Source organism: Oncorhynchus gorbuscha, linkage group LG19 (assembly GCF_021184085.1).
Source record: "Oncorhynchus gorbuscha isolate QuinsamMale2020 ecotype Even-year linkage group LG19, OgorEven_v1.0, whole genome shotgun sequence".
NCBI lineage: Eukaryota > Metazoa > Chordata > Actinopteri > Salmoniformes > Salmonidae > Oncorhynchus > Oncorhynchus gorbuscha.
This window is the reverse complement of record NC_060191.1, coordinates 76435311-76449512: the sequence shown is the minus strand read 5'-3', so window position 1 is coordinate 76449512 and position 14202 is coordinate 76435311. Positions and strand designations below refer to the sequence as shown.

At 45.3% G+C, this 14202-nt stretch overlaps 2 protein-coding genes across 11 annotated transcripts in view; both read left to right on the top strand.

Moving 5' to 3' along the window:
• LOC124006139 (protein FAM168A-like) overlaps nucleotides 1–3777 on the top strand; it is a 46643-nt gene extending 42866 nt beyond the window's left edge. The window contains exons 4-6 of the mRNA XM_046315946.1: nucleotides 1267–1421; nucleotides 3207–3387; nucleotides 3644–3777. Coding sequence (XP_046171902.1) covers nucleotides 1267–1421; nucleotides 3207–3387; nucleotides 3644–3759 — 452 coding nt within the window. The 3' untranslated portion in view covers nucleotides 3760–3777. The remainder of the gene's footprint in view (nucleotides 1–1266; nucleotides 1422–3206; nucleotides 3388–3643) is intronic.
• The window catches only part of aplp2 (amyloid beta (A4) precursor-like protein 2), a 571607-nt gene that overhangs the window by 469270 nt on the left and 88135 nt on the right, over nucleotides 1–14202 (top strand). The window lies entirely within an intron of this gene.

The following is a 14202-nucleotide window of genomic DNA, read 5'->3' as shown; positions in this document are numbered from 1 at the left end:
TCAGTAGACTACTGGTGATGTTACCATGGCTACGTTCAGTAGACTACTGGTGATGTTACCATGGCTACGTTCAGTAGACTACTGGTGATGTTACCATTGCTACGTTCAGTAGGCTACTGGTGATGTTACCATGGCTACGTTCAGTAGACTACTGGTGATGTTACCACGGCTACGTTCAGTAGACTACTGGTGATGTTACCATGGCTACGTTCAGTAGGCTACTGGTGATGTTACCACGGCTACGTTCAGTAGACTACTGGTGATGTTACCATGGCTACGTTCAGTAGACTACTGGTGATGTTACCATGGCTACGTTCAGTAGACTACTGGTGATGTTACCATGGCCACGTTCAGTAGACTACTGGTGATGTTACCACGGCTACGTTCAGTAGGCTACTGGTGATGTTACCATGGCCACGTTCAGTAGACTACTGGTGATGTTACCATGGCTACGTTCAGTAGACTACTGGTGATGTTACCATGGCTACGTTCAGTAGACTACTGGTGATGTTACCAGGGCTACGTTCAGTAGACTACTGGTGATGTTACCAGGGCTACGTTCAGTAGACTACTGGTGATGTTACCATGGCTACGTTCAGTAGACTACTGGTGATGTTACCATGGCTACGTTCAGTAGACTACTGGTGATGTTACCATGGCTACGTTCAGTAGACTACTGGTGATGTTACCAGGGCTACGTTCAGTAGACTACTGGTGATGTTACCATGGCTACGTTCAGTAGGCTACTGGTGATGTTACCGGTATGGTTCACGGTCCGGTAGCCTAGTTTTACAACGTCATTATGAATGTAAAATGTGGCTCGTCACTATATAAATTAAGAGAACGTAGCGCGGGTAGACTTCATCGTCAGATTTTAGTCACGATAGAGACAAAACTATTTTTAGTCAATAGAAATTAAGAAGAAAAAATCATTTAGCTATCGTTTTCTTCTGGGTCTATTTTGTCAGTAGTAGTGTCTTCAATTGCCACTGGAAAATTTGTGTTTGACAAATATTTTAGTCACAATTTTTGTTGACAAAATGAATACTGTGCTATGATACCTCATTAGGACTGAGAGGACGGCTGTGTTACCCTGATGCATGCGTCTTGGCTGTCGGACTTATGTTGGTCTCTCTCTGTGTGTGTGTGTGTGTGTGTGTGTGTGTGTGTGTGTGTGTGTGTGTGTGTGTGTGTGTGTGTGTGTGTGTGTGTGTGTGTGTGTGTGTGTGTGTGTGTGTGTGTGTGTGTGTGTGTGTGTGTGTGCAGGATACACAACAGCGGGTACTCCATATAAAGTGCCCCCCACCCAGATGAACGGAGCCCCCCCACCCTACTCCCCCTCCCCCAACCCCTACCAAACAGCCTTGTACCCCATCAGAAGTGCCTACCCCCAGCAGAGCATGCAGAGCATATATGCACAGGTGAGCACACACACCCTCCTCCACCAGCTCCTACCATCAACAGCTTCTACACACACACCCTCCTCCACCAGCTCCTACCATCAACAGCTTCTACACACACACCCTCCTCCACCAGCTCCTACCATCAACAGCTTCTACACACACACCCTCCTCCACCAGCTCCTACCATCAACAGCTTCTACACACACACCCTCCTCCACCAGCTCCTACCATCAACAGCTTCTACACACACACCCTCCTCCACCAGCTCCTACCATCAACAGCTTCTACACACACACCCTCCTCCACCAGCTCCTACCATCAACAGCTTCTACACACACACCCTCCTCCACCAGCTCCTACCATCAACAGCTTCTACACACACACCCTCCTCCACCAGCTCCTACCATCAACAGCTTCTACACACACACCTTCCTCCACCAGCTCCTACCATCAACAGCTTCTACACACACACCCTCCTCCACCAGCTCCTACCATCAACAGCTTCTACACACACACCCTCCTCCACCAGCTCCTACCATCAACAGCTTCTACACACACACCCTCCTCCACCAGCTCCTACCATCAACAGCTTCTACACACACACCCTCCTCCACCAGCTCCTACCATCAACAGCTTCTACACACACACCCTACTCCACCAGCTCCTACCATCAACAGCTTCTACACACACACCCTACTCCACCAGCTCCTACCATCAACAGCTTCTACACACACACCCTCCTCCACCAGCTCCTACCATCAACAGCTTCTACACACACACCCTCCTCCACCAGCTCCTACCATCAACAGCTTCTACACACACACCCTCCTCCACCAGCTCCTACCATCAACAGCTTCTACACACACACCCTCCTCCACCAGCTCCTACCATCAACAGCTTCTACACACACACCCTCCTCCACCAGCTCCTACCATCAACAGCTTCTACACACACACCCTACTCCACCAGCTCCTACCATCAACAGCTTCTACACACACACCCTACTCCACCAGCTCCTACCATCAACAGCTTCTACACACACACCCTCCTCCACCAGCTCCTACCATCAACAGCTTCTACACACACACCCTACTCCCTCAATGTCTACCCTCAGTAGAACCTTTATGTACTGGTAAACACACACACACACACACACACACACACACACACACACACACACACACACACACACACACACACACACACACACACACACACACACTACTCCCTCAGTAGAACCTTTATTTACTGGTAAACACACACACACACACACACACACACACACACACACACACACACACACACACACACACACACACACACACACACACACACACACACACACACACACACACACCCTACTCCCTCAGTAGAACCTTTATGTACTGGTAAACACACACACACACACACACACACACACACACACACACACACACACACACACACACACACACACACCCTACTCCCTCAGTAGAACCTTTATGTTCTGGTAAACACACACACACACACACACACACACACACACACACACACACACACACACACACACACACACACACACACACACACACACACACACACACACACACACACACACACACCCTAACCTCTCTCTCTGTCTCCCTGTAGGCAGCAGCGTATTATGGCCAGCCAGTGTATGCGGCTCAGCCACATGTAAATCAACACACTACTCACATGTACACACACATCAACACACACATAAACACACTCTAACACAGACACACTCTAACACAGACACACACTAACACAGACACACTCTAACCTCTGTCTCTGTGCCTGTAGGCGTATTACACCCAGCCTGTTTATGCTGCTCAGCCTCAGCCTCATGTAATCCACCACACCACAGTGGTTCAGCCAAACAGCCTGCCCTCAGCCCTCTACCCCGCCCCGGTCCAAGCCCCTAGAAACAACGGAATGGCTGCCATGGGGATGGTTGCCGGGACCACCATGGCTATGAGTGCAGGTCGGGCTGATGACTGAGGGAGCTGATGTAGCTACAGCATGTGTGTTGTTGAAGATATTTTCATATTAAATACCTTTTTGAATGATCTCATTTCATTTCTCATGCTAAACGTAAGTTATGCTAAAATGATTATATTGCTGTTGTGTTTTTTGGTGTAAATTAGTTTTGGTCGGTGCCATATTGACCATAGTGCTGCGGTCAAAACAACAGTGACAAAATGACACCCGACGCTGATGATTCGTGTGTCGTCCTGTAGGAACCCTGCTGACCACACCGCAGCACGCTCAGCTGGGAACGCACCAACACGTCACCATGCCGCAGTTCCGGCCCCAGGGTGCACCTGGATACAGTTATGTCCCGCCCCACTGGTAGACCCCCACCCCACGAGAAGTAAGTCATGTGACTAGCACTCCTTTACTAGCTCGCTCTCTTTCACTTTCCTCATTTCTCTCCTCTCTCTTTCTTTCACTTTCCTCATTTCTCTCCTTCTCTCCTCTCTTTCTTTCGCTTTCCTCATTTCTCTCCTTCTCTCTTTCTTTCACTTTCCTCATTTCTCTCCTTCTCTCCATCTCTCTTTCTTTCACTTTCCTCATTTCTCTCCTTCTCTCCTTCTCTCCTCTCTTTCTTTCACTTTCCTCATTTCTCTCCTTCTCTCCTCTCTTTCTTTCACTTTCCTCATTTCTCTCCTTCTCTCTTTCTTTCACTTTCCTCATTTCTCTCCTTCTCTCTCTCTCTTTCTTTCACTTTCCTCATTTCTCTCCTTCTCTCTTTCTTTCGCTTTCCTCATTTCTCTCTTTCTTTCTTTCTTTCTTTCACTTTCCTCATTTCTCTCCTTCTCTCTTTCTTTCACTTTCCTCATTTCTCTCCTTCTCTCCTCTCTTTCTTTCGCTTTCCTCATTTCTCTCCTTCTCTCTCTCTCTTTCTTTCACTTTCCTCATTTCTCTCCTTCTCTCTCTCTTTCTTTCGCTTTCCTCATTTCTCTCCTTCTCTCTTTCTTTCACTTTCCTCATTTCTCTCCATCTCTCCTCTCTTTCTTTCACTTTCCTCATTTCTCTCCATCTCTCTTTCTTTCACTTTCCTCATTTCTCTCCATCTCTCCTCTCTTTCTTTCACTTTCCTCATTTCTCTCCATCTCTCTTTCTTTCACTTTCCTCATTTCTCTCCTTCTCTCTCTCTTTCTTTCACTTTCCTCATTTCTCTCCTTCTCTCTCTCTTTCTTTCACTTTCCTCATTTCTCTCCTCTCTCTCTCTCTCTTTCTTTCACTTTCCTCATTTCTCTCCTTCTCTCTTTCTTTCACTTTCCTCATTTCTCTCCTTCTCTCTTTCTTTCACTTTCCTCATTTCTCTCCTTCTCTCTTTCTTTCACTTTCCTCATTTCTCTCCATCTCTCTTTCTTTCACTTTCCTCATTTCTCTCCATCTCTCTTTCTTTCACTTTCCTCATTTCTCTCCATCTCTCCTCTCTTTCTTTCACTTTCCTCATTTCTCTCCTTCTCTCTTTCTTTCGCTTTCCTCATTTCTCTCTTTCTTTCTTTCTTTCTTTCTTTCGCTTTCCTCATTTCTCTCCTTCTCTCTTTCTTTCACTTTCCTCATTTCTCTCCTTCTCTCCTCTCTTTCTTTCACTTTCCTCATTTCTCTCCTTCTCTCCTCTCTTTCTTTCACTTTCCTCATTTCTCTCCTTCTCTCCTCTCTTTCTTTCACTTTCCTCATTTCTCTCTTTCTTTCTTTCTTTCTTTCTTTCGCTTTCCTCATTTCTCTCCTTCTCTCTTTCTTTCACTTTCCTCATTTCTCTCCTTCTCTCCTCTCTTTCTTTCACTTTCCTCATTTCTCTCCTTCTCTCCTCTCTTTCTTTCACTTTCCTCATTTCTCTCCTTCTCTCCTCTCTTTCTTTCACTTTCCTCATTTCTCTCCATCTCTCCTCTCTTTCTTTCGCTTTCCTCATTTCTCTCCTTCTCTCTCTCTCTTTCTTTCACTTTCCTCATTTCTCTCCTTCTCTCTCTCTTTCTTTCGCTTTCCTCATTTCTCTCCTTCTCTCCTCTCTTTCTTTCGCTTTCCTCATTTCTCTCCTTCTCTCTCTCTTTCTTTCGCTTTCCTCATTTCTCTCCTTCTCTCCTCTCTTTCTTTCACTTTCCTCATTTCTCTCCTTCTCTCTCTCTTTCTTTCGCTTTCCTCATTTCTCTCCTTCTCTCCTCTCTTTCTTTCACTTTCCTCATTTCTCTCCTTCTCCCTTTCTTTCACTTTCCTCATTTCTCTCCATCTCTCTTTCTTTCACTTTCCTCATTTCTCTCCATCTCTCCTCTCTTTCTTTCACTTTCCTCATTTCTCTCCTTCTCTCTTTCTTTCGCTTTCCTCATTTCTCTCTTTCTTTCTTTCTTTCTTTCGCTTTCCTCATTTCTCTCCTTCTCTCTTTCTTTCACTTTCCTCATTTCTCTCCTTCTCTCCTCTCTTTCTTTCACTTTCCTCATTTCTCTCCTTCTCTCCTCTCTTTCTTTCACTTTCCTCATTTCTCTCCTTCTCTCTTTCTTTCGCTTTCCTCATTTCTCTCTTTCTTTCTTTCTTTCTTTCGCTTTCCTCATTTCTCTCCTTCTCTCTTTCTTTCACTTTCCTCATTTCTCTCCTTCTCTCCTCTCTTTCTTTCACTTTCCTCATTTCTCTCCTTCTCTCCTCTCTTTCTTTCACTTTCCTCATTTCTCTCCTTCTCTCTTTCTTTCGCTTTCCTCATTTCTCTCTTTCTTTCTTTCTTTCTTTCACTTTCCTCATTTCTCTCCTTCTCTCTCTCTTTCTTTCACTTTCCTCATTTCTCTCCTTCTCTCTCTCTCTTTCTTTCACTTTCCTCATTTCTCTCCTTCTCTCTCTCTCTTTCTTTCGCTTTCCTCATTTCTCTCCTTCTCTCTCTCTTTCTTTCGCTTTCCTCATTTCTCTCCTTCTCTCTTTCTTTCACTTTCCTCATTTCTCTCCTTCTCTCCTCTCTTTCTTTCACTTTCCTCATTTCTCTCCTTCTCTCTCTCTTTCTTTCACTTTCCTCATTTCTCTCCTTCTCTCCTCTCTTTCTTTCACTTTCCTCATTTCTCTCCTTCTCTCTTTCTTTCGCTTTCCTCATTTCTCTCTTTCTTTCTTTCTTTCTTTCACTTTCCTCATTTCTCTCCTTCTCTCTCTCTTTCTTTCACTTTCCTCATTTCTCTCCTTCTCTCTCTCTCTTTCTTTCACTTTCCTCATTTCTCTCCTTCTCTCTCTCTCTTTCTTTCGCTTTCCTCATTTCTCTCCTTCTCTCTCTCTTTCTTTCGCTTTCCTCATTTCTCTCCTTCTCTCTTTCTTTCACTTTCCTCATTTCTCTCCTTCTCTCCTCTCTTTCTTTCACTTTCCTCATTTCTCTCCTTCTCTCTCTCTTTCTTTCACTTTCCTCATTTCTCTCTTTCTTTCTTTCTTTCTTTCACTTTCCTCATTTCTCTCCTTCTCTCTCTCTTTCTTTCACTTTCCTCATTTCTCTCCTTCTCTCTCTCTTTCTTTCACTTTCCTCATTTCTCTCCTTCTCTCTCTCTCTTTCTTTCACTTTCCTCATTTCTCTCCTTCTCTCTCTCTTTCTTTCGCTTTCCTCATTTCTCTCCTTCTCTCTTTCTTTCACTTTCCTCATTTCTCTCCTTCTCTCTTTCTTTCACTTTCCTCATTTCTCTCCTTCTCTCCTCTCTTTCTTTCACTTTCCTCATTTCTCTCCTTCTCTCTTTCTTTCACTTTCCTCATTTCTCTCCTTCTCTCCTCTCTTTCTTTCACTTTCCTCATTTCTCTCCTTCTCTCTTTCTTTCACTTTCCTCATTTCTCTCCATCTCTCTTTCTTTCACTTTCCTCATTTCTCTCCATCTCTCCTCTCTTTCTTTCACTTTCCTCATTTCTCTCCTTCTCTCTTTCTTTCGCTTTCCTCATTTCTCTCTTTCTTTCTTTCTTTCTTTCGCTTTCCTCATTTCTCTCCTTCTCTCTTTCTTTCACTTTCCTCATTTCTCTCCTTCTCTCCTCTCTTTCTTTCACTTTCCTCATTTCTCTCCTTCTCTCCTCTCTTTCTTTCACTTTCCTCATTTCTCTCCTTCTCTCTTTCTTTCGCTTTCCTCATTTCTCTCTTTCTTTCTTTCTTTCTTTCACTTTCCTCATTTCTCTCCTTCTCTCTCTCTTTCTTTCACTTTCCTCATTTCTCTCCTTCTCTCTCTCTCTTTCTTTCACTTTCCTCATTTCTCTCCTTCTCTCTCTCTCTTTCTTTCGCTTTCCTCATTTCTCTCCTTCTCTCTCTCTTTCTTTCACTTTCCTCATTTCTCTCCATCTCTCTTTCTTTCACTTTCCTCATTTCTCTCCATCTCTCCTCTCTTTCTTTCACTTTCCTCATTTCTCTCCTTCTCTCTTTCTTTCGCTTTCCTCATTTCTCTCTTTCTTTCTTTCTTTCGCTTTCCTCATTTCTCTCCTTCTCTCTTTCTTTCACTTTCCTCATTTCTCTCCTTCTCTCCTCTCTTTCTTTCACTTTCCTCATTTCTCTCCTTCTCTCCTCTCTTTCTTTCACTTTCCTCATTTCTCTCCTTCTTTCTTTCTTTCCTCATTTCTCTCTTTCTTTCTTTCTTTCTTTCTTTCACTTTCCTCATTTCTCTCCTCTCTCTCTCTTTCTTTCACTTTCCTCATTTCTCTCCTTTCTCTCTCTCTCTTTCTTTCACTTTCCTCATTTCTCTCCTTCTCTCTCTCTCTTTCTTTCGCTTTCCTCATTTCTCTCCTTCTCTCTCTCTTTCTTTCGCTTCTCCTCATTTCTCTCCTTCTCTCTTTCTTTCACTTTCCTCATTTCTCTCCCTCTCTGCCTCTTTCTTTCACTTTCACTCATTTCTCCAGCACCTCTCTCTCTTTCTTTCACTTTCTCATTTCTCTCTCCTTCCTCTCTTTCTTCCGCTTTCCTCATTTCTCTTTCTTTCTTTCTTTCTTTCACTTTTTCTCATTTCTCTCCTTCTCCTCTTCTTCTCTCATTTCTCTCCTTATCTCCTCTTTCTTTCCCTTTCCTCATTTCTCTCCTTCTCTCTCTCTCTTTCTTTCACTTTCCTCATTTCTCTCCTTCTCTCTCTCTCTTTTCTTTCGCTTTCCTCATTTCTCTCCTTCTTTCTTTTTTCACTTTCTCCTCATTTCTCTCCTTCTCTCTCTTTCTTTCACTTCCTTCCTCATTTCTCTTCTTCCTCTTCTCTCCTTCTCTTTCTTTCTTCACTTTCCTCATTTCTCTCCTTCTCTCTTTCTTTCACTTTCCTCATTTCTCTCTTTCTTTCTTTCTTTCTTTCTTCACTTTCCTCATTTCTCTCCTTCTCTCTCTCTCTCTTTCTTTCACTTTCCCCATTTCTCTCCTTCTCTCTCTCTCTCTTTCTTTCACTTTCCTTCTCATTTCTCTCCCTTTCTCTCTCTCTCTCTCTTCTTTTTCACTTTCCTCATTTCTCTCCTTCTCTCTCTCTCTCTCTCTTTCTTTCGCTTTCCTCATTTCTCTCCTCCTTCTCCTCTCTTTCTTTCCCCTATTTCTCTCCATCTCTCCTCTCTTTCTTTCACTTTCCTCATTTCTCTCCTCCTCTCTCTCTCTCTTTTTCACTTTCCTCATTTCTCTCCATCTCTTTTTCTTTCACTTTCCTCATTTTCCATCTCTCTCTCTTTCTTTCACTTTCCTCATTTCCTCTCCTTCTCTCTCTCTCTCTCTTTCACTTTTCCTCATTTCTCTCCTTCTCTCTTTCTTTCGCTTTTCCCCCCTCATTTCTCTTTCTTTCTTTCTTTCTTTCACTTTCCTCATTTCTCTCCTTCTCTCCTCTCTTTCTTTCACTTTCCTCTCATTTTCTTCCTTATCTCCTCTCACTTCTTCACTTTCATTTCTCTCTCTTCTCTCTCTCTTTTCTTTCACTTTCCTCATTTCTCTCCATCTCTTTCTTTCACTTTCCTCATTTCTCTCCATCTCTCCTCTCTTTCTTTCACTTTCCTCATTTCTCTCCTTCTCTCCTTTTTCACTTTCCTCATTTCTCTCCTTCTCTCTCTCTTTCACCCCGGAACATTTTCAGAACCTTTCCAAGTCATCTTATAATTCCAAATGTCCACATTCCACTCTCAAATCAATCCAATGTTTTCTCACTTTCTCTGTGGTTTCAATCTGTCCGACATGGTATGCAACTACTCCAGTCTTACACAGGTTTTTATGGTCACCATGGCAATGTCACATCTGTCTGCAACAACAAAACTAAAGTGTTGCAGAGGCTTCTTACGGTCACCATGGCAACCTCACACCTGTCTGCAACAACAAAACTAAAGAGCAACTGACACTTGCTGCATTCTCTAGGGGTTTTACAAAAGCTGCTTGATATTTGTTTGTTTACTCAACGATTCTTTTCTTTTTCCTCCTTTGATTCGCCAATATGTCGTGTCATTGTTTTTTACATTGTTACATCATCATTGGAACTCCAGAGTGATTGACCAATCACAGTGTCTGTTGCTCTGCTCGTGTACTGTGTGCTGCTGCTGTGTGTCAGCGGTGGGAATGTACTGGCCACGTCCTGCCCATCCCTGTCATCATCACCAGCTTTATGCTGCCAAATGTTCTAACCATTAGATATCAGCACAGTGTTTGATTGAATTTGAATTAGGAGTTGTTTTAATCCCTTACTTTTACCTCTCCAACAAAGCATCTGTGTTAGAACAGCAAACCTGTTTGTTATCTTTACATCCTGTGTTAGAACAGCAAACCTGTTGTCTTTACATCCTGTGTGTTGGAACAGCAAACCTGTTGTCTTTACATCCTGTGTGTTAGAACAGCAAACCTGTTGTTGTCTTTACATCCTGTGTGTAAGGAACAGCAAACCTGTTGTCTTTACATCCTGTGTGTTGGAACAGCAAACCTGTTGTCTTTACATCCTGTGTGTTAGAACAGCAAACCTGTTTTCTTTACATCCTGTGTGTTAGAACAGCAAACCTGTTGTTGTTTTACATCCTGTGTGTTAGAACAGCAAACCTGTTGTCTTTACATCCTGTGTGTTGGAACAGCAAACCTGTTGTTGTCTTTACATCCTGTGTGTTGGAACAGCAAACCTGTTGTCTTTACATCCTGTGTGTTAGAACAGCAAACCTGTTGTTGTCTTTACATCCTGTGTGTTGGAACAGCAAACCTGTTGTCTTTACATCCTGTGTGTTAGAACAGCAAACCTGTTGTTGTTTTACATCCTGTGTGAGAACAGCAACCTGTTGTCTTTACATCCTGTGTGTTGGAACAGCAAACCTGTTGTTGTCTTTACATCCTGTGTGTTGGAAAAGCAAACCTGTTGTCTTTACATCCTGTGTGTTGGAACAGCAAACCTGTTGTCTTTACATCCTGTGTGTTGGAACAGCAAACCTGTTGTCTTTACATCCTGTGTGTTGGAACAGCAAACCTGTTGTCTTTACATCCTGTGTGTTGGAACAGCAAACCTGTTGTCTTTACATCCTGTGTGTTGGAACAGCAAACCTGTTGTCTTTACATCCTGTGTGTTAGAACAGCAAACCTATACCTTAACATCCTGTGTGTTGGAACAGCAAAACCTGTTGTCTTTACATCCTGTGTGTTGGAACAGCAACCTGTTGTCTTTACATCCTGTGTGTTAGAACAGCAAACCTGTTGTCTTTACATCCTGTGTGTTAGAACAGCAAACCTGTTGTCTTTACATCCTGTGTGTTGAAACAGCAAACCTTGCTGGTTCTTACATCCTGTGTGTTGGAACAGCAAACCTGTTGTCTTACATCCTGTGTGTTGGAACAGCAAACCTGTTGTCTTTACATCCTGTGTGTTGGAACAGCAAACCTGTTGTCTTTACATCCTGTGTGTTGGAACAGCAAACCTGTTGTCTTTACATCCTGTGTGTTGGAACAGCAAACCTGTTGTCTTTACATCCTGTGTGTTGGAACAGCAAACCTGTTGTCTTTACATCCTGTGTGTTGGAACAGCAAACCTGTTGTCTTTACATCCTGTGTGTTGGAACAGCAAACCTGTTGTCTTTACATCCTGTGTGTTGGAACAGCAAACCTGTTGTCTTTACATCCTGTGTGTTGGAACAGCAAACCTGTTGTTGTCTTTACATCCTGTGTGTTGGAACAGCAAACCTGTTGTTGTCTTTACATCCTGTGTGTTGGAACAGCAAACCTGTTGTCTTTACATCCTGTGTGTTGGAACAGCAAACCTGTTGTCTTTACATCCTGTGTGTTGGAACAGCAAACCTGTTGTTGTCTTTACATCCTGTGTGTTGGAACAGCAAACCTGTTGTTGTCTTTACATCCTGTGTGTTGGAACAGCAAACCTGTTGTCTTTACATCCTGTGTGTTGGAACAGCAAACCTGTTGTCTTTACATCCTGTGTGTTGGAACAGCAAACCTGTTGTCTTTACATCCTGTGTGTTAGAACAGCAAACCTGTTGTCTTTACATCCTGTGTGTTGGAACAGCAAACCTGTTGTCTTTACATCCTGTGTGTTGAAACAGCAAACCTGTTGTCTTTACATCCTGTGTGTTGGAACAGCAAACCTGTTGTCTTTACATCCTGTGTGTTGGAACAGCAAACCTGTTGTCTTTACATCCTGTGTGTTGGAACAGCAAACCTGTTGTCTTTACATCCTGTGTGTTGGAACAGCAAACCTGTTGTCTTTACATCCTGTGTGTTGGAACAGCAAACCTGTTGTCTTTACATCCTGTGTGTTGGAACAGCAAACCTGTTGTCTTTACATCCTGTGTGTTGGAACAGCAAACCTGTTGTCTTTACATCCTGTGTGTTGGAACAGCAAACCTGTTGTCTTTACATCCTGTGTGTTGGAACAGCAAACCTGTTGTCTTTACATCCTGTGTGTTGGAACAGCAAACCTGTTGTCTTTACATCCTGTGTGTTGGAACAGCAAACCTGTTGTCTTTACATCCTGTGTGTTGGAACAGCAAACCTGTTGTCTTTACATCCTGTGTGTTGGAACAGCAAACCTGTTGTCTTTACATCCTGTGTGTTGGAACAGCAAACCTGTTGTCTTTACATCCTGTGTGTTGGAACAGTAAACCTGTCATTCTGATCTTCATTTCATCTTCCACTTCTGATAGCAAGGGTTGTCTTCCAGTTTATAGCTGTTTCTTAGATCTGTAACGACTAGATCCGCTGTCTGACTAGATCCGCTGTCTGACTAGATCCGCTGTCTGACTAGATGCAGCATCACAGTGGCCACAGTACTTGCCAGTTACTGAATTCGTTTCAATCTAGAGGTATTTGTCATTAAGCTTAAACCTATAAATTACAATATATGTATTTATATAGCTGTGTGTGTGTGTGTGTGTGTGTGTGTGTGTGTGTGTGTGTGTGTGTGTGTGTGTGTGTGTGTGTGTGTGTGTGTGTGTGTGTGTGTGTGTGTGTGTGTGTGTGTGTGTGTGTGTGTGTGTGTGTGTGTGTGTACAGGATGTGTGGTCATGCACACAGTCGCACAATTACAGATACACACAGTGTTGCATAATAGACCCTGTGGGGACACACAATTCAGTCCCATTCAAAATCCTATAAATACACACAGAGTCATCACCCAAAGCAGGATCACTTAATGTCAATCAAATAATCCTATGTGGAATCAAACGTGTTCCAACACAGTTAACCTTCACACACACACACAGAGAGATACATTAGACTACCACTCGGACTGATAGCGTGTTGATGAAAAATGTTTAGGAGTTAAGGGATGTGGAAGCACTGGGCAGAGGAGGAGGGAGGGGAGGGAGGGGGAGTGGTGGGTCAGGGAGGGAGGGGAGTGGTGGGTCAGGAGGGAGTGGTGGGGTGGGTCAGGAGGGGAGGGGAGTGGTGGGGTGGTCAGAAGGGAGTGGTGGGGTGGTGAGTGGTGGGGTAGGTCAGAGAAGGAGTAGTGGGGTGGGTCAGGGGGAGTGGTGGGGTGGGTCAGGGGGTGGGAGGGCAGAGGGGGTTGTTGGTGCTGTTGTTTTTGCTGTGCAGTTCTGGAGAGGGTGGTGGGGTGGGTCAGGGGGGAGTGGAGAGGTGGGTCAGGGGAGTGGAGGGTGGGTCAGGGGGAGTGGTGGGGTGGGTCAGAAGGGAGGTGGTGGGGGGTGGGTCAGGCGGGGTAGTGGAGGGGTGCGAAGTCAGGAAGGGAGGTGGTGGGGTGGGTCAGGCGGGGAGTGGAGGGGGTGGGTCAGGGGGAGTGGAGGGGGTGGGTCAGAGGAGTGAGTCAGGGTGGGTCGGGGGAGTGGAGAGGGTGGGTGGGGGAGTGGAGGGGTGGGTCAGGCGGGGGAGTGGAGGGGTGGGTCAGGGGGTGGTGGGGTGGGTCGGGGCGGGGAGTGGAGGGGGTGGGTCAGGAGGGGAGTGGTGGGGGTGGGTCAGGCGGGAGTGGAGGGGGGTGGGTCAGGCGGGAGTGGTGGGGGTGGGTCAGAGGGGAGTGGTGGGGTGGGTCGAGAGCGGGGAGTGGAGGGGTGGGTCAGGGAGTGGAGGGGTGGGTGGGGAGTGGGTCAGGGGAGTGGTGGGGTGGGTCAGGGGGAGTGGTGGGGTGGGTCAGGGGAGTGGAGGGGTGCGGTCAGCGGGAGTGGAGGGGGTGGGTCAGGGGGGAGTGGTGGGGTGATGGGTCAGGCAGGGAGTGGGTCAGGGGAGTGGTGGGGTGGGTCAGAGCAGGGAGTGGGTCAGGGGGAGTGGAGGGGTGGAGTCAGGGGGAGTGGGTCGGGGTGGGTCAGGCAGGGAGTGGGTCAGGGGGAGTGGTGGGGTGGGTCAGGAGGGAGGAGTGGTGGGGTGGGTCAGGGAGGGGAGTGGTGGGGTGGGTCAGGGGGGAGTGGTGGGGTGGGTCAGGCAG